General features: G+C 47.1%; 1 protein-coding gene across 3 annotated transcripts in view; it reads left to right on the top strand.

Moving 5' to 3' along the window:
* The window catches only part of LOC142590718 (beta-hexosaminidase subunit alpha-like), a 190,130-nt gene that overhangs the window by 60,735 nt on the left and 110,740 nt on the right, over positions 1–18,655 (top strand). For 2 of the 3 annotated variants that reach the window (XM_075703143.1, XM_075703144.1), the window contains one exon: positions 6,643–6,793. The exons of the other annotated variant lie outside the window; for it this stretch is intronic. In XM_075703143.1, the coding sequence (XP_075559258.1) occupies positions 6,668–6,793 (126 nt within the window). In that variant the 5' untranslated portion in view covers positions 6,643–6,667. The remainder of the gene's footprint in view (positions 1–6,642; positions 6,794–18,655) is intronic. 3 annotated transcript variants of the gene reach the window in all.

Below are 18,655 nucleotides of genomic sequence, written 5' to 3'. Positions count from 1 at the left end.
TGAAGAAAGCGGTTCGCTTCACATGCCGCAGGTTCGACAGAGAATTCTCACCTTCCGCAGCGCTTCCATCCCTAGGTTTGCCACTAGCCTTCCTCCACGGAATCCTAAAGTTTCTGCATTGCATGATTAACTCCTTTTGCCGGATTTCATCAGATAATTATCTAACTTCCGCTAAACCATCCAGTACTGGAAGGTAGGATCACCTAAACATCGCGCCTTATTTTGCACGTACAGACACTTTTAAATACAGTTTCTTTCCCTGTGTTACTGAATAATGCAGTTATTTACCTGGTAATACTCTTTCTCTGCCTTTAAACTTATTTTTAGCGACCATTGAATAGGTAGGTATTTGCATTGAGTCTGTATTCTTCGTATTGGCTTTGTTATTTGTCACTTCTGCATTTCATACCCACTCCTCCAGTAGTCAAATAGGGCTGCAGTATGTGCAAATAAATAAATAAAATACATGTACATGGTCCTGAATATTTGGCTGCGTGTGTTACAAGAAGGCTTTGCGCTCACCGCTGAATAAAATTAAATTATAGGGTTTTACGTGCCGAAACCATTTTCTAATTATGAGGCACGCCGTAGGGCTGGACTCCGGAAATTTTGACTACCTGGGGTTCTTTAACGGGCTCCTAAATCTAAGTACACAGGTGTTTTCTCAATTCGCCCACATCGAAATGTAGCTGCCGTAGCCCGGATTCGGTCCCGCGACCTCGTGCTCAGCAGCGCAACACCATAGCCACTAAGCAAGCACGGCGGGTACCACTCCACTATTCTTGCTCAAATTTTGCAGAACGGTTGCGTTTTCGCGCCGAATTAGTTTAGTCTAACACTTGGCAGAGTAACTTGCCTGGTTTCAAAGAAAAAAAGGGGAAATTTTCCTGCGTTTTGGGGGATTCCAGCTGCTGCCGGCGACGGCTCAAGCATAAACTTGTGTCGCCACCTGTTCTTATCTACAGAATGTAGCGTTTCAGAGAGGGCAGTCGCCTGTACCAGGAGCGGACAACAATGGCAACCCTCCGTAAAATGCTGCTTTCTGCAGATGACGGCAGGTGGCGACACAATCTGTGCCAGGGCGCAAGTGGAGGAAAACAACTAGGAAGCTTACCAACAAGTATGCGGCCTGTAGGGTTGGCAACACAGCAACAACCAACGTGAAGCGAAAAGTCAGAGGGGCTGAAATAATCTCATGGGTGGCGGCAATGGAAAAGAAACCTGCTCTGCGTAACTACTTAAGAAAAAAAAAAGAAATCAGGAAAGAGAGAATTTATGATAACTCAAAGAGAACCTCACTACTTCCTGAAGCGAGATCGGGATGCCTTAGAAGACGCACCTATAGACCGTTTTTTCGCAGGCGCCGCCATATTGTGAACGCAGTGGCGCCGCCTATGAGCAGCGCCATACTGGCTTGGGTGAAAGCGGTCTTTTGCGTGGCAGGTATACGCTCGGCGGCAGGTTCTGGCGTTTGTTTTCGCGGCCGTGCGGTCTGTTTAGTATGGTCTTCTGCGTGGTAAATGGTTCTGTGAGACGTGCTGAAGTGGTGTAAGGCGTCATGGCCGGAATTTCTGCTGGCGTTGAGGTGGACGGAACACGCAGCGCGGTGCGCGCGCGCATATTCAAGTCTACAATCAGCCTCGGAGATCAATTGTGTATTTCTGAATGTTCCAATCGCTAATGTGACCCTATCGCAGTATTATCCTCTATTTTTGAGCTGCGGTTTAGGAGCCATGAAACATACGCGACGATCGTAACAGCGTGAGCGTGGGTACCGCTCTGCTGCGATAGGAGCTGTGATGTTATACTTTGACAAGCGTTCAAACTGTTCGCTGGAGGCTACATTGCGTGACTACTTGGTTCGATCGTTGCGGTTTCCGCCACTGAATAAAATAGTTTTGGCAAGTGATAGCAGCATACCTTACAGTCTGAATTACGCTTGTCCTAAGCAGTGGTAGGTGCTGGATTACATATATATTTGTTCTATATAGCGCATGGTACAAGCATACCGCAGGCGGTTATATATTTATAAACGTTGTGCGGCGTGACTATGCGAGGCCCTACTGCGGCGTTAGCCTGTTTTCTCTTGCTTTTTCGAGAAAGAGGATGATAACCGAATTTCTTTTTCGGTTGGGTTCGTTCCGTTCTCTACGACGCACTCACAAGTATTACGGAAATTTTGTCCTCAAAAATAGGCATCGCATTCTTTTTATGCGATCCCTCATATATTATTGCTGTATGCAGGCCAAAAAGGCAATGCCGATGCGCACAGCTTACATACGTACCGTGCTGGTTCACCAACCGCAGTGACCGCTGTGTTGAGCAACGCCATCGGCCTCATGCAGGAAGGCTACCGTAGACATATGGTAATTTGAAGCCTACTAGACTTGAAATGTGCGAGAACGATGCCGGTGCATCAGAAATATTTGATTGCGCCTGCGGCTTAGAGGTATCGTGGTTGCCTTAGGTTGGCCGTGCACGAGCATGCGCTCTTATGCTTTATGTTTTACTCCCTACGCCAAGCGATCAGATATTGAGCAGATTTGCCATTTCATGCTGCTAATACAGACACCGGCTTTCTTTGTTGAATTAAAACCTATATAAACAAAATAGTTCACAACACATACACACACCGCGACTGATGATGTGCGTACACCGCGGCTGATAAAACTCGTCACATTTTTGCGCCCCCAAAAGATATTTCCGCCTACTGTAGTTACAGATGCACCGAAAAGCTTCCCTGACGACTTTATATGAATGGACAAGGCGTAAATTTCACAAAGTGCCATCTAAAACACCTCAATATCGTTCCGCAGCACGCGACAGCAATACTTTCAAGGAGCGCCGCGCCGGATCGCCAAGCCAGAGAGGAGGAAAGGCTCTCCGCGCGCCCTATCCTCCTCGCCCGATGAAACGGTCTATATAGCGAGATATAAGAAGGAAGAAGAAGCATGTGCTTGCTGCGGTAAAGCTAAGGAAACAATGGAGCATGTTTCATTAGTATGCGAAGTCGTCTGCCGAGCGGTCGATTTAGGCACCACTGGCTTCCTTGAAGCCCTTGGTTTCAGCGAGAGCAGTGGAAAAGTAATAATGTCCGCAATAGAGATTAGTCAGAGGCGATTGGAGTATTGGTGTAAGAAAAGTAGTGGAACGACAAAAAACGGAGACGTACAAATGTAAAGTTCGCAACAGGGGATCCTAAAATTTGGTTGTGAGGTCATAGTGTTTTTCTTATCTTTTTTTAACCTAAGTAGGACATTAGGCAGTATAACAGCTAGGGCTTGGTGGCGCAACCTGCCACCCCGTTCTAAAAGGGAAGCTGATATCATCCATCCATCCATCCATCCATACATCCAGGGCAGGCTTTTCAGATGCTGTTTTTCCCATAGACGAAAAGTGTTTCTCATTTTTGTCTTAAAAAACAGGCGACTAATCGTGCCAAGTGTTATACTAAACGAATCCACGCCGAAATGCGATTGTTCTGCAAAATTTTAGCAAGACCTGTACTGTGGTGAGCGCAAAAGCTTTTTTTCCTAACACGCGCAGCTAAATATTCAGGACACTGTATATCGCCACGTCACTGTCACCAAATGACACTTTCTATAGTTTCTTCCTAGAGCACTCACAGAATGGTACATGCATCGCAATTATTTGGCTGGATCCTCTTATAATAATAGTTTTCTGAACTAAATGATATAAATGAACTGTTTTATTTAAACAGGTAAGGCACTATTCTTTCACGGGAATCAGGGCTGTCAGGGTCTGTTTCCTGTTGCAATCATTATTGCCCAATATTCTACATGTGAAATGCAATCAGTGCAGGTCTTTATTCATTGTACAGGGCGTACCCAAAATCATTGCCAATTGTTGTAACGTGCATTTTCACTATTTTAACTGCAATGAAGAAATACGCCGTAGAAAAGCGCATAAGTGAAGAACCCTAACTGTATTGCGTGACAAGTGCAGCCTACCTAACCTACCATCCTGAGATATGGGCAGTCTTCGAGCTGGGAATGTCGCTGGAGCCAAGTGCCCGACATAGGGGACAGCTGTATTTTAGTGTCTTATGTGTCTGGTCTGACAAGAGTCAATCTGCTTGTTTATAGTATGTATGTATGTATGTATGTATGTATGTATGTATGTATGTATGTATGTATGTATGTATGTATGTATGTATGTATGTATGTATGTATGTATGTATGTATGTATGTATGTATGACAAGTCAAACCGTCGTCTGTCTGTATGTCTAACAACAGTCAGTCAGTCACTCTGTCCATCTTTGTTATTTGGCATGCGGACATATCCATTTTATTATGCAAAAAGGTGAGGCGTGCAGACAGGACACAAGAGAAGTGGACAACACGAACGCCGTTTCGTGTTGTCCATTTCTCTTCTCTTGTGTCCTGTCTGCACGCCTCACCTTTTGGCATAATGAATCCTTACCCACTAGCTCAGCTTTCTGTCGTTCTATCCATTTTAGTTATTAGGATGTGGTTAAAATATTAATTGACGTTTTTATGGTTCCATAAGCGAAGTGTGCTTTGCGCGGCAGGAATATCGTGTGGCAAGTTGCTGTACTTTCCTTTAACATACATGTCAGACAAGGCTGCTGTAACTTTTCGACCATGGCTAGCTATCTCCGTCAGTATATATAACCTTAAATCAGCATTCTTTCGTTAACTACTTCATTTTATGTCTGTAGTCGAGCTAGTGCGCAACGCCTTGAAATAGAGACATTATCTGTTATTCTTTTATCATATCATACTGCCACATGCATTTGACTGTACCGCTACCTCAATGGCAACGCTTCGACGGCAACTAGAATATTCCCATAGCCCACTGCTCTACTTTGTTATGAACTATCGATGTAACCCGACTACTGCATCTCAATTTCAAGAAATGTCAGGCACAAGCAGGAGCCGTACTGTGTAACTATTCGGTCTCCGAAGAATTCAGTTTGGCGGTCTGCTGACGTAATGAAAACGAGAGGAAGGACAGAGGCCAATTGGCGCTCAGATTTTTTTCTGGATGTTAATGTCACAAATAAAGCCAAAATATAGCAAATTAGGAACGCTTCTTCGTTACAACAATTACTACAAATAATTTGTTGATGCTATTGACGAGGTGTATGTCTTTCATTATGAAGCCTGTGTTTTCCATACTGGCGGTGTGATTTATCGTATCTTGTTTACTTCGCTGAACCCATTTATACCGCTATGTGGTGCATCATGCGTTAACATTTTCTGCAGAAACACCACTCCAGTCGATTAGGTAAGCATACCCCCATTTTAGATGAACCACTCCGAAATTTTAGTTCACCCACCCACAAATTTCAAGTTGGTCAACTCTCATATTTCATTTGACCCACCCGTACTACAAGCTTCCAGATGCCATTTTGCTCTGAACGTCGATGTCGCCCGTGCTCACGGTGTACGCACAGGCTCTTCACACGGCACACGTTGCCTTAGTGAGACAGCGAAGCACCTCACGCCACTTCACTTTGCAGCTGACAAACAAATTCGGTGTGCGCATGATTGGCATGTGCGTCACGTCCACATAATATGTGTGCGCGTCCCGAGCCGATGGTGTCACCCAAGCGGCGACCAATTGCTGCTCGCAAGAAATACGGCTCGTCCCAGAATACGGCTCCAGTTTTCGGATAATTGAAAATGTCAGCGTGCGGTGAGTACAACAACGTGGGCGGTATCAGTGCCTCCGGTCTTTTCTCGGCGGATGCCGGTGGCCCTGCTTTTAAATAAGTGAAACTCGATGTCATTGGTTGCCCACATCATAAAATGGGTACGGGCTTCCTTAGCGTTTCAACAGATGCGCAACAGAGCTTGAGTCAGAACTCGTGCCGAAGTCATTGGGCACGGGGAAAGCTCTAACAAGTATGTTAAGGACACCTCACGACGGCAAATATGGCCGTGACATCTCCAAGACACGAGACACGTCCGAATATTAAAGGGTGATGAGATCCCCCGTTTCTGTCTGTTGATGTGTTGGTTTCAGCTAATTGGTAACACTAATAACAGCGCGAGTAGCAGAGTACCACTACTAAAGCTCGATTTTGACCCTTAAGAGCACGTGAGTTATACATACATACATACATACATACATACATACACATATACATATATATATATATATATATATATATATATATATATATATATATATATATATATATATATATATATATATATATATATATATATATATATAGACAGCCCATGGAGATGGCCCACACAGTGGCGCTGGATCTTTGCCACAGAGGCTGCCAATGCTCTAAGGGAAATCTCGGCTTTAAGAAACCTAAAATATTTACATAGCCTCGTTTTCAATATGCAATTATTCTGCAGGTCATCAATTTTCTACAACCGCTTCAACAATTTAGGAAACACCATAGCTGAAAGTCTTTAACACGACTCGGAGTGTTAGCACTCGCATTCAGGATACGCTCACATGCAAGGCGAATGCTGTTGTGCATTGAATTACTCCATTGAACACGAAAAATTTTAAGACTTTACGAAATCTACCGCTGGAACGTTTTAGCCAACTTCACAGTATCTTAACAGCGGATATCCCTTAAACCATTGAGGTAGCAATTTTATTCATAATTTCTCATCCTTTTTCTGCAGCTCACGGCCTTCCCAAACCCTCACCATGAAGTGCGGCTGCTCGATCGTCGACATGACGCTCTTTTTTTTGCTGGTGGCTGTGCTTTGTGCGGCGCAGCTGTCGCTTGCGCAGCACGGGAGGAAGGTTGGGCGCCTGAGTCGACCGGGAGTGGTGAGTTTCCGAGATAACACGGGCAGTAGTCGCAGCAGTCTCGTTCTTTGGATAAGCCAAACTGATATGTGCAGGTTCTGCACAAAGGACTGGAACAAATGAGATCACCCACTAATTGGCAACAAGGGAGAAATTGTCCTAGTATTCAGGCCGCCATTTCCGTGAGTTTAATGGCGCATGCGGGTCAAACGCAGGCACGGTTAGAGCGTGGGTCCCCAGAGAAGCGTACTACCATTGGCGGAAGAACTGACAAATAGAAGTGAGCGCAAGAAGTAAACAATCAATTGCCTCGGTAGTCGAGCCAAGTAGCCGTTGTTCTTCTCGCTACAGCGTACTACAGTACTTTCGCTGCTGGCACGACCACTGTGCGCACGCATCCACTAGCATTCCTGCTGAGCTTCTGCGTCACTGGTCCGAGCGGAACGGGCAGCAAATGTCGAGCACGCGTTGTCTCATATTTCACTGGGTGCTGAATGTCCCACATTGTCCCCCCTCTGGCATATCTTGCCCATCACCAACGCCTGCAATGGTATCGGCATCGCCCCCCATTACGCAAGCGTTGTGAAACGCCTGGTAGCGGTCTGAGCGATGCTCCTTCCGTCGAACAGTATGGCTGATTGCGTGCTGCGTCGGGCACATATGTTGCAGCCTCGTATAGTTGGCCCATCTTCCCAGCAGTTGAAGTGCAAAACTAGCCATTGGTATTTACACTTATTTTAAGGTTTTATGTTATGTTTTAAATGTCCAAGAGTACGGGAATCATTATGTAAGATGGTGTCTGTCCATGGCACTGACGATGTCGTTTTAACACTAGGGACTTGTAGGACGTTAAATAACTGATAAGAGGAGAATAATTTGACAACTGGGAAAGAGAACGCGTCCTCTTCCGTGCAGCGCCCGAACTGCGAAATCTGGTTGGAAATAAAAATATACCCCCGCTATTCCTATCGGCCATATTGGACCGCTTCTTGGATAACTGAATTGGAGTCAGTCCAGAGATCAAGTCTTCTTTTCCTCTGTTTATGTAAACAATTTGCGTATTACAAAATAAAATATGGGTGTTTGCGACGAAATTAATTTCCGCTAAGTATTGATGATGTTATCTCAAAGAAATTCGCCAAGAAGTTCAGGCTTCATCCTAGAACGGTAACGCAATGACACACGTCCACCATGCAGTCGAGCGATTCTTTAATACATACTGCGTGAGTGGCGAATGGCCATTCGGTCAACGCTTTCTAACCATGCGAAGCGACGACACGTGCAAGAGTAGTCCATGCGCACCAACTTCACTCGAACCCATTTTCGCCGATAAACCGGGCAGCTTGCACCGAGTTAATCATGCCAAGGCCTGGGTCATGCCGGTGTGAAGAGCCTCGCAGGTGAAACTTGCGCTTCCAGTGTACTTGGTGCGCACGCGCTAGTCTTGCTGATCTTGTGACATCGCGCTCTCAGAAGGGCCTGACTGGCTGGCCACTCGACGCTTTCGCGGTACTGCTAAAGAATAGGTCAACTGTACCTGTGCGGCAGAATGAGCTGTCTCAAGCATTTATGCTTGGAAAATGTCTTTCTTGCTCTTGTACAGAATATAATAAAATGATGAATGAGTGTGATTGGTTAAGCTGAGATTGTGGGTGAATGACGGAGCTGTGCAATTGGCCACGCTATGAGGCGTTAACTATTTTTTGTGACGTAGCGCGAAAATGTTCACATTCCGTTGGAGGATCGTTATGTCGTTCAAATTTTTAATTGGGGAATATGTGACGCAATTCTACACGAATAGACACTATAGTTTATGTTGTCTCGCAGGTCTTAAGACGAAAGCCTTAGACGGATCATGGTAAAAAAAATGAAATGTCCGGCGTTATGGGGTCCGGCGTTATGGCACCAAAATTCATAGGGAGTCGAATCCACGACCTTTGGTGGGAGTAAAACCCTAGACCTTGGTGACGGTTGATCTGGCCATACCTCCAAGTTGGATTCTAATTGCCATCGCGAAAGTCGCGAGTCGAACCGATGATTTTTTGTGGGAGTAGAACCCTCCACCTTTGGTGAGAGTGAAACCCACTTGGCGATATGTGATGAGGAGGTGCGATTTAAGCCATTTCAATGGAATGCTTAGAACATCATATTAAAAGGCGCTAGGACTGTCGGTGAGGTCCACATATAGTTTGTTAAAGTTGGGGGTGCATAATACAACAGATAATTAGGGCCCAATTATTAAATATATATGCCAGGTTGACAGGAACGAAAACGAGACGCAAGGTGCTGGAGCACTTGAATGTCAGGTGTCTTTACTATACGGCAACAAGACAGGACATTCCGAAGGAGTGAGAAGCGAGCAACACACGGCCCCTTTCTGAAAACGTACACCCAGAATATCATCAAGCAAGCAGGAGGACAAAAGCCAAGAAGGCGGACCGCATCTCTAATGAATTAGAGGAAGCCTTCAGCGTGGATGCTGCGGGTCTGTCAGGAGGAGTCTCCACATTATCGGTAGAAGATCAAGGGCAGACAGTCAATGGAATTTCTGTTTGGCATGAGGAAATGGCAGAATTAGAAGAAGTGGCGATCACCATGCCAACTTCGCATTCTAATTCCGAATACATCATTACGGACTCGCAAACTGCATATAAATATTACACGCGCGGCTGAGTTGCGTATCGCTAGCGTGCAGAATCTTGAAACAATCTGGGGTCTTCACATCGCGCAAAGAGCTTATTTGTGTGCAGTTCATGAGGGTGTAGAGGGAAATGAGCGTGCACACACTGCAACCCAAGCTTTTCTCCGCCAAGCTCCCTCCTCTTCCCTCCCCAAAGACCCGCACTTCCCATTGCCATTAGTAACTTAGGCAGATGTGTCACAGCATTTGCGCTTATTGCGGCGAAAATACTTGGGCCGGTCAAGACATTAAAGCAGAAGAATGTCATTTACGGAGATAAAAACCATGTGATCAAGCTGCATGCTATGAGCCATAGTCCTTTTCAGACGGATGTAAATTATGCGGGCAGAAAGCAGATTTTTATCGTGTGATAGGGGCTTGTCGGGCCTTAGAGGCTACACGACAGCCAACGTGGGAAGGATGCGAGGCGGTGCTGTCCAGCTCAACCGTCGAGGACCAGCAAGCCCTCGTGGAAAGAACCAGGGCGGCAGCCTCAGCCAATGAAATTCGGAAATAAGAATCCGACCACCCTTCTCTTAACTGCCCTCTTTCCCTTCCAAACAAAACGTTGTAATGATGATGATGATAATCATCATCAAAGTTGCATTCTAACAGCCATCGTGACCGTCGACCGACGAACCCACGACCCCTCATGGGAGTCGAACGCTCGACTTTTGGTGGAAGTCAAACCCACTTCGAGATATGGGCGAACTGGCCCTATCCCCGAGTTGGATTCTAATTGCCATCGTGAACGTCGAGAGTCAGAAGGCGTGACCTTTGGTGAGATTAAAGCCCTCGACATTTGGTGAAAGTAGAACCACTTGGAGATATGGGCGAACTGGCCATATCTCCAAGTTGGATTCTAATTGCCATCGTGAACATCGAAAGTCAGAACGCGTGAACTTTCGTGGGATTCGAGCCCTCGACATTTATTGATAGTAGAACCCACTTGAAGGTAGAGGCGAACCAGCCATATCGCATAGTTGTATTTTAATTGTCATCGCGAACGTCGACAGTCGAACTCACGGCCTTTGGTGGGAGTCGAAACCTGGACCTTTGGTGACAGTAGAAATCACCACCTTTCGTGTTTTCTATTAAATTATGAAAGGAGAGGTTGATTCCTACCTGTGGCGCCGGCTAGTCCTCTGCTCTTACACGACGTTTATAGTCGGAATTTTGCAAACAATCACAAAACAGGACTAATAAACACATGAACTAATATCCACGTACGAAGTCTTAGTACAGAAATATTGCTACGGAACAATATGTGCGATTACGAAAAGGCGAGCAGTGTGAAGATGACGAAGACGATTAGAAGATAGCGCGGGCTGTTGCCTCTTGGCCAAGAGCAGCGTATTGAAAATATACTTGTACATAGCTTTTCGTCTGCGTCTTCCTACGTAACATATCTGGTGGAGGTGGCCGTTCCCTATACCTCGTCACGGAGCTTCGCAGTGGACGGTACGTCGAGCCTTCCTTCATGGCTCCCGGCGACGACAACCCGACTCCGCCGGCTCCGACACCTGCTGCCACTTCGACGACCTACATCACTCTCCCCGCTCCCCGTGATCCTGGCGTATTCTCGGGCAAAGATGGGGAAGACGTCGATGACTGGATCAGCCTGTATGAACACGTCAGCCGCAATAACCGGTGGGATCCTACTATTATGCTCGCCAACGTAGTCTTTTACCTCGGTGGCAAACCTAGAGTTTGGTATCGCACGCACGAAGATGAGCTCACCAGTTGGGATTCACTTAAGACACAGCTTCGAGACTTGTTCGGCAACCCCTACGGTCACCAACTTGGCGCGCAGAAGGCGCTTTCCCGCCGTGTGCAGACAACGTCAACAGAGCCCTATGTCACGTACATTCAGGACGTCTTGGCTCTGAGCCGCAAAGCTGACACCCACATGACTGAGTCAGACAAGGTTGCCCACATCCTCAAAGGCATTGCCGATGACGCCTTCAACTTGCTCGTTTGCAACAACGTAGCGGCGGTGGATGCTGTTAAAAAGAGTGCTGCCGCCTGGAACTCGCTAAAAGCCGACGTATTGACCAGCAGTTTGCCCGTCTGCTCAACACCCCAGCGACATCTTCCTGTGCCGACACTGCTCATCCCAACAACAGTGCCGATGTTACCGGGATCGTCCGGCGTGAGATCGAGGCCGCCTATCCGGCTGCCTTCGACTCCAGTCCCACCAACACATCTGCAGTCACGATCTCACTGATCCAGGCAGTTGTCCGCCAAGAGTTCAGAAACATAGGTCTTCACACCATCTGCTCCGTCCATCGTCCTGATACCCGCCCCGCTTCTCCGATTCCGCCCGGTCCCACATCTTCTTACCCACCACGTTTCCGCAACCCATCTGAATGGCGCACTGCTGAGGACAAGCCCATTTGTTTCCACTGCCATCGAATCGGGCACATGTCTCGGCACTGTCGCAGTCGCTCGAGTTCCCCGACCCGATCTACTTATACCGCCTCTCTCGCCCCCCAGGTGTCCCTTCTCGTCCTTATGCCGCATGCTCCGATAATGCCGCCGCTGATTCTCCTGCACCGAACCGCTCCTATTCTCGTTCGCCTTCGCCCCAACGACGACAATCTCACTCTCCCCATCCCCGTCGCTCCTATTCGCCGACTCCCTTCGGACGCCGCCCCCAGCCGGAAAACTAGACGATGCAGCGCCTCGAGGTGTCGCTGCATTGCTCCCTACGCCGCCAAATCCTCTACTGACGTTGCCCACTCATCTTAACCTTCTTGACGTGCAAGTCGACGTGTTTCTGTGTCTGCACTCATAGACACTCGGGCTCATTTGTCCGTAATGAGCGCTGACTTTCGAAACCGGCTCAAGAAAATTATCACTCCCGCCACGGCGCCTGTTGTCCGTGTCGCCGATGGCGGAACAGCCCCCGTAATTGGTATGTGTACCGCCCGCGTCTCCTTCGCCGATCGCTCAACAATCGTGCTATTCATAGTCATCGCCCACTGTCCCCACGACATCATCCTCGGCTTAGACTTCCTCTCCGCACATTCTGCTCTCATCGATTGTTCCGCCAGTACTCTCCGCCTTGACCTGCCTGTTCTGGATCCTGCTGAACCACACCCCAGTCGCCTCAGTTCCGTCGACTTCGTTAGCTTGCCACCTTCGGCACTGACCTACGTTGACCTAGTGTCATCCCCACCAGTCCCCGACGGTCACTACATCGCGGCTCCTATGCAAGACGTCCTCCTTATACACGGGATCACAGTACCTCATATAGTTTTATCTATTACGGCGAATTGCGTCTGCCTGCCAGTGGTCAACTTTGGCTTGACGACACAATTGCTGCCACGCGGGATGTCTCTGGCCCAGCTTTGCTCATTCGAGGATCACTCAGTAGCACCCATTGCAGTAGACGACACTTCATCCGCTACTACTCTACCATCGCATTCGGCAAATTGTACCATCGCTGACTTACAGAAAATGTTTGTGCCCGACTTGCCGTCCGAGCACGCTCGTGAACTCTACCGCGTTCTGTTTTCCTACCACGATATTTTTGTCTTTAACGATCGTCCTTTGGCCCAAACTACAGCTGTCAAACATCGCATTAACACCGGCGATGCCCCTCTTATTCATCGCCGCCCGTATCGAGTGTCACCAGCTGAGCGTCAAGTTATGCACGCAGAAGTTCGCAAAATGCTTGCCAAGAACATTATTGAACCATCATATAGTCCGTGGGCGTCACCTGTTGTACTGGTCAAAAAGAAGGATGGGTCATGGCGCTTTTGCGTGGACTATCGGCACCTTAACAGTGTTACCAAAAAGGACGTGTATTCTCTACATCGGATTGATGACGCCCTTCACTGCCTCCACGGTGCTTGCTATTTCTCTTCTACTGACCATCGCTCCGGGTACTGGCAGATTGCCGGGGACGATCTCGACCACGAGAAGACTGCTTTTTTAACACCCTGCGGTCTTTATCAATTCAAAGTGATGCCGTTCGGTCTATGTAACGCTCCTGCCACTTTTGAACGCATGATGGACTCCCTTCTTCACGGTTTCAAATGGTCCACGTGCCTGTGCCACTTGAACGACATTATCGTATTCTCCCCAACGTTCGCAACGCACCTCGAGCGCCTCTCAGCAGTCCTGGACGTTTTTCGCCGAGCCGGTCTGCAACTCAACGCATCGAAGTGTCAATTCGGCCGTCGCCAGATCGCCGTCCTTGGACATCTCGTTGACGCGAACGGAGTGCAACCGGACCCAGGCAAGATCCATGCTGTTGCGCACTTCCCTGTTCCGAAGTGCGTCAAGGATGTGCGCAGCTTCATCGGCCTTTGTTCGTACTTCCGCCGTTTCGTGAGCAATTTCGCCGCCATAGCACGACCACTAACCGAGCTTTTGAAGAAAGACGCCCCTTTCCAGTGGGGCGATAACGAGGCCTCTGCATTCTCACATCTAATCGACATTCTCACAGCGCCTCCCGTTCTGGCGCATTTCGATCCTTCTGCGCCTACCGAAGTCCGTACTGATGCCAGCGGTCACGGAATTGGCGCAGTACTGGCACAACGCCAGCGTGGCCACGACCGTGTTATCGCTTACGCCAGCAGGCTCCTCTCACCCGCGGAGCGCAACTATTCCATCCCTGAGCGTGAGTGTCTGGCCCTAGTTCGGGCGGTTGTGAAATTCCGCCCATACTTATACGGCCGACCCTTTTCCGTTGTCACAAACCATCACGCGCTTTGCTGGTTATGCTCACTGAAAGATCCTACAGGAAGACTTGGTGGCTGGGCCTTACGCCTCCAAGAATATTCGTATACTGTCACCTATAAATCTGGCCGACTACACAAGGACGCTGACTGCCTGTCTCACGACCCGGTCGACGAGCCTGACGACGCCGACAGCAGTAGCGCCAACGGCATTTTCTCTGTGTCTTCCTTCGCTAACATCGCCGATGAGCAGTACCGGTACCTATCGCTGCGAGCACTTATCGAGAGTCTGCGCTCTACACCTACCGACGCATCCGTTCGCCGATATGTCCTCCAGGGCGGCATTCTGTATCGAAGGAACTTCCTCCCTGACGGCTCTGATCTTCTTTTTGTCGTGCCAAAACAGCTACGACAGACTGTGCTCTTTGAAATGCGTGACGCACCCACTGCAGGACATCTTGGGGTGACCCGCACGTACGACCGCGTCCGCCGCCGCTTCTATTGGCCTGGTCTCGCCCGCTCCGTTCGACGCTATGTTGCTGCCTGTGATCCCTGCCAGCGTCGGAAAACACCTCAGGTGCTGCCTGTCGGTCATCTCCAGCCGATCACCGTCCCTGTGAAACCGTTCTTTCGTGTTGGATTATACCTTCTTTTCTTCTTTATTAATACTGTTAACCCTCGCTTGAGGGTTGTTACAGGGAGGGAAAAATAGTACAACACAAGCAAATTTGACATTTCATAGTATCAGGTTGGGTGTTCACGATACAAAATATCAATCAAGCATTCAAATTTGTGCACATCCGTCTGAACGACAACAACATCAGGTAAGGCATTCCACATTTCAATTACATCCGGGAAAAAAGAATAACGAAAAACATCAACACGTGTGTTGTAAGGCTTGACGGCTCTGCTGTGGTTTATTTTCTCGCTACGATTTGCAGGGAACTGGACATGTCATCATCATCATCATCATCAGCCTGGTTACGCCCACTGCAGGGCAAAGGCCTCTCCCATACTTCTCCAACAACCCCGGTCATGTACTAATTGTGTCCATGCCGTCCCTGCAAACTTCTTAATCTCATCCGCCCACCTAACTTTCTGCCGCCCCCTGCTACGCTTCCCTTCCCTTGGGATCCAGTCAGTAACCCTTAATGACCATCGGTTATCTTCCCTCCTCATTACATGTCCTGCCCATGCCCATTTCTTTTTCTTGATTTCAACTAAGATGTCATTAACTCGCGCTTGTTCCCTCACCCAATCTGCTCTTGTCTTATCCCTTAACGTTACACCTATCATTCTTCTTTCCATAGCTCGTTATGTCGTCCTCAATTTGAGTAGAACCCTTTTAGTAAGCCTCCAGGTTTCTGCCCCGTAGGTGAGTACTGGTAAGACACAGCTATTATATACTTTTCTCTTGAGGGATAATGGCAACCTGCTGTTCATGATTTGGGAATGCCTGCCAAACGCACCCCAGCCCATTCTTATTCTCCTGATTATTTCCGTCTCATGATCCGGATCCGCCGTCACTACCTGCCCTAAGTAGATGTATTCCCTTACGACTTCCAGTGCCTCGCTGCCTATTGTAAATTGCTGTTCTCTCCCGAGACTGTTAAGCATTACTTTAGTTTTCTGCAGATTAATTTTTAGACCCACTCTTCTGCTTTGCCTCTCCAGGTCAGTGAGCATGCATTGCAATTGGTCCCCTGAGTTACTAAGCAAGGCAATATCATCAGCGAATCGCAAGTTACTAAGGTATTCTCCATTAACTTTTATCCCCAATTCTTCCCAATCCAGGTCTCTGAATACCTCCTGTAAACACGCTGTGAATAGCATTGGAGATATCGTATCTCCCTGCCTGACGCCTTTCTTTATTGGGATTTTGTTGCTTGCTTTATGGAGGACTACGGTGGCTGTGGAGCCGCTATAGATATCTTCCAGTATTTTTACATATGGCTCATCTACACCCTGATTCCGTAATGCCTCCATGACTGCTGAGATTTCGACTGAATCAAACGCTTTCTCGTAATCAATGAAAGCTATATATAAGGGTTGGTTATATTCTGCACATTTCTCTATCACTTGATTGATAGTGTGAATATGGCCTATTGTTGAGTAGCCTTTACGGAATCCTGCCTGGTCCTTTGGTTGACAGAAGTCTAAGGTGTTCCTGATTCTATTTGCAATTACCTTAGTAAATACTTTGTAGGCAACGGACAGTAAGCTGATCGGTCTATAATTTTTCAAGTCTTTGGCGTCCCCTTTCTTATGGATTAGGATTATGTTAGCGTTCTTCCAAGATTCCGGTACGCTCGAGGTCATGAGGCATTGCGTATACAGGGTGGCCAGTTTCTCTAGAACAATCTGTCCACCATCCTTCAACAAATCTGCTGATACCTGATCCTCCCCAGCTGCCTTCCCCCTTTGCATATTTCCTAAGGCTTTCTTTACTTCTTCCGGCGTTACCTTCGGGATTTCGAATTCCTCTAGACTATTTTCTCTTCCATTATCGTCGTGGATGCCACTGGTACTGTATAAATCTCTATAGAACTCCTCAGCCACTTGAACTATCTCATCCATATTAGTAATGATATTGCCAGCTTTGTCTCTTAACGCATACATCTGATTCTTGCCAATTCCTAGTTTCTTCTTCACTGTTTTTAGGCTTCCTCCGTTCCTTAGAGCATGTTCAATTCTATCCATATTATACTTCCTTATGTCAGCTGTCTTACGCTTGTTGATTAACTTCGAAAGTTCTGCAAGTTCTATTCTAGCTGTAGGGTTAGATGCTTTCATACATTGGCGTTTCTTGATCAGATCTTTCGTCTCCTGCGATAGTTTGCTGGTATCCTGCCTAACGGAGTTACCACCGACTTCCATTGCACACTCCTTAATGATGCTCACAAGATTGTCGTTTATTGCTTCAACACTAAGGTCCTCTTCCTGAGTTAAAGCTGAATACCTGTTCTGTAGCTTGATCTGGAATTCCTCTATTTTCCCTCTTACCGCTAACTCATTGATCGGCTTATTATGTACTAGTTTCTTCCGTTCCCTCCTCAGGTCTAGGCTAATTCGAGTTCTTACCATCCTGTGGTCACTGCAGCGCACCTTGCCGAGCACGTCCACATCTTGTATGATGCCAGGGTTAGCGCAGAGTATGAAGTCTATTTCATTTCTAGTCTCGCCGTTCGGGCTCCTCCACGTCCACTTTCGGCTATCCCGCTTGCGGAAGAAGGTATTCATTATCCTCATATTATTCTTTTCCGCAAACTCGACTAATAACTCTCCCCTGCTATTCCTAGTGCCTATGCCATATTCGCCCACTGCCTTGTCTCCAGCCTGCTTCTTGCCTACCTTGGCATTAAAGTCGCCCATTAGTATAGTGTATTTAGTTTTCACTCTGCCCATTGCCGATTCCACGTCTTCATAGAAGCTTTCGACTTCCTGGTCATCATGACTGGATGTAGGGGCGTAGACCTGTACAATCTTCATCTTGTACCTCTTATTAAGTTTCGCAACAAGACCTGCAACCCTCTCGTTAATGCTATAGAATTCCTGTATGTTACCAGCTATATTCTTATTAACCAGGAATCAGACTCCTAGTTCTCTTCTCTCCGCTAAGCCCCGGTAGCACAGGACGTGCCCGCTAGTTAGCACTGTATATGTATATGCACTGGACATGTATTTCCTTTTTTATCTTCAGAACCCTTTGAAGTATCTGAAAAAAAAACTTAAGTCTGGCTTTCTTCTTTCGGGTTTCCAGCAACTCAAGCCCACACGAACAAAGAATTGTTACCGAGTCAGTCCTTCGATACCTTGAAGCAATAAAACGAGCAGCCATTCTCTGAATTCTTTCTAGTTTGTCTATTAAGACTTTTTGGTGGCGGCTCCAGACAACGCAAGCGTATTCTAAAGATGGACGTATGAGAGTTTTATAAGCAATTAATTTAGCATCTTTCGTTCCATGTTCCAGCTTTTTCTTCATTGAATACAGTTTTTGGGAAGCCGTCGAGCACAGGTTATCGATATGTTTACGCCAGTCTAAGTTATGTGAAATTGTGATCCCTAAATACTTGAACGTATCTACATTTGTTAGTTTGTTGCTTGCAATATTACAAAAGAATGGTGCCACACTTTTTTTGTTAGTAACATGTGTAAAAGTCGATTTTTTGTAATTGATTTCCATGTCCCATTTTTCACACCAAAGGTGAAGGGAATGAAGAACCCGGTTAATTCTGATTTGGTCGTCAATGTGTGTTACCGTAGAATAAATTAAACAGTCGTCAGCAAAAAGCTTCCATTTCACAGGGAACTCGACAATCTCTGTAATGTCGTTAATGTAAACCAAGAACAGCAACGGGGCCAAAACAGACCCCTGGGGAACACCAGAAAGCACTTCTAACGCAGGGGACAAGCACTCGTCCACACGCACAACCTGCCTGCGATTGTGTAGGTAGGCTTCAACCCATTTTAGAATAGTGTCATTTATTCCTGCTTTATGCAACTTGAAAAGTAATT

The sequence above is a fragment of the Dermacentor variabilis genome, chromosome 8 (genome assembly GCF_050947875.1).
Source record: "Dermacentor variabilis isolate Ectoservices chromosome 8, ASM5094787v1, whole genome shotgun sequence".
In the NCBI taxonomy this organism is placed as follows: Eukaryota; Metazoa; Arthropoda; class Arachnida; order Ixodida; family Ixodidae; genus Dermacentor; species Dermacentor variabilis.
The sequence above is the reverse complement of the archived record's forward strand: the minus strand, read 5'-3'. Positions and strand labels throughout refer to the sequence as shown.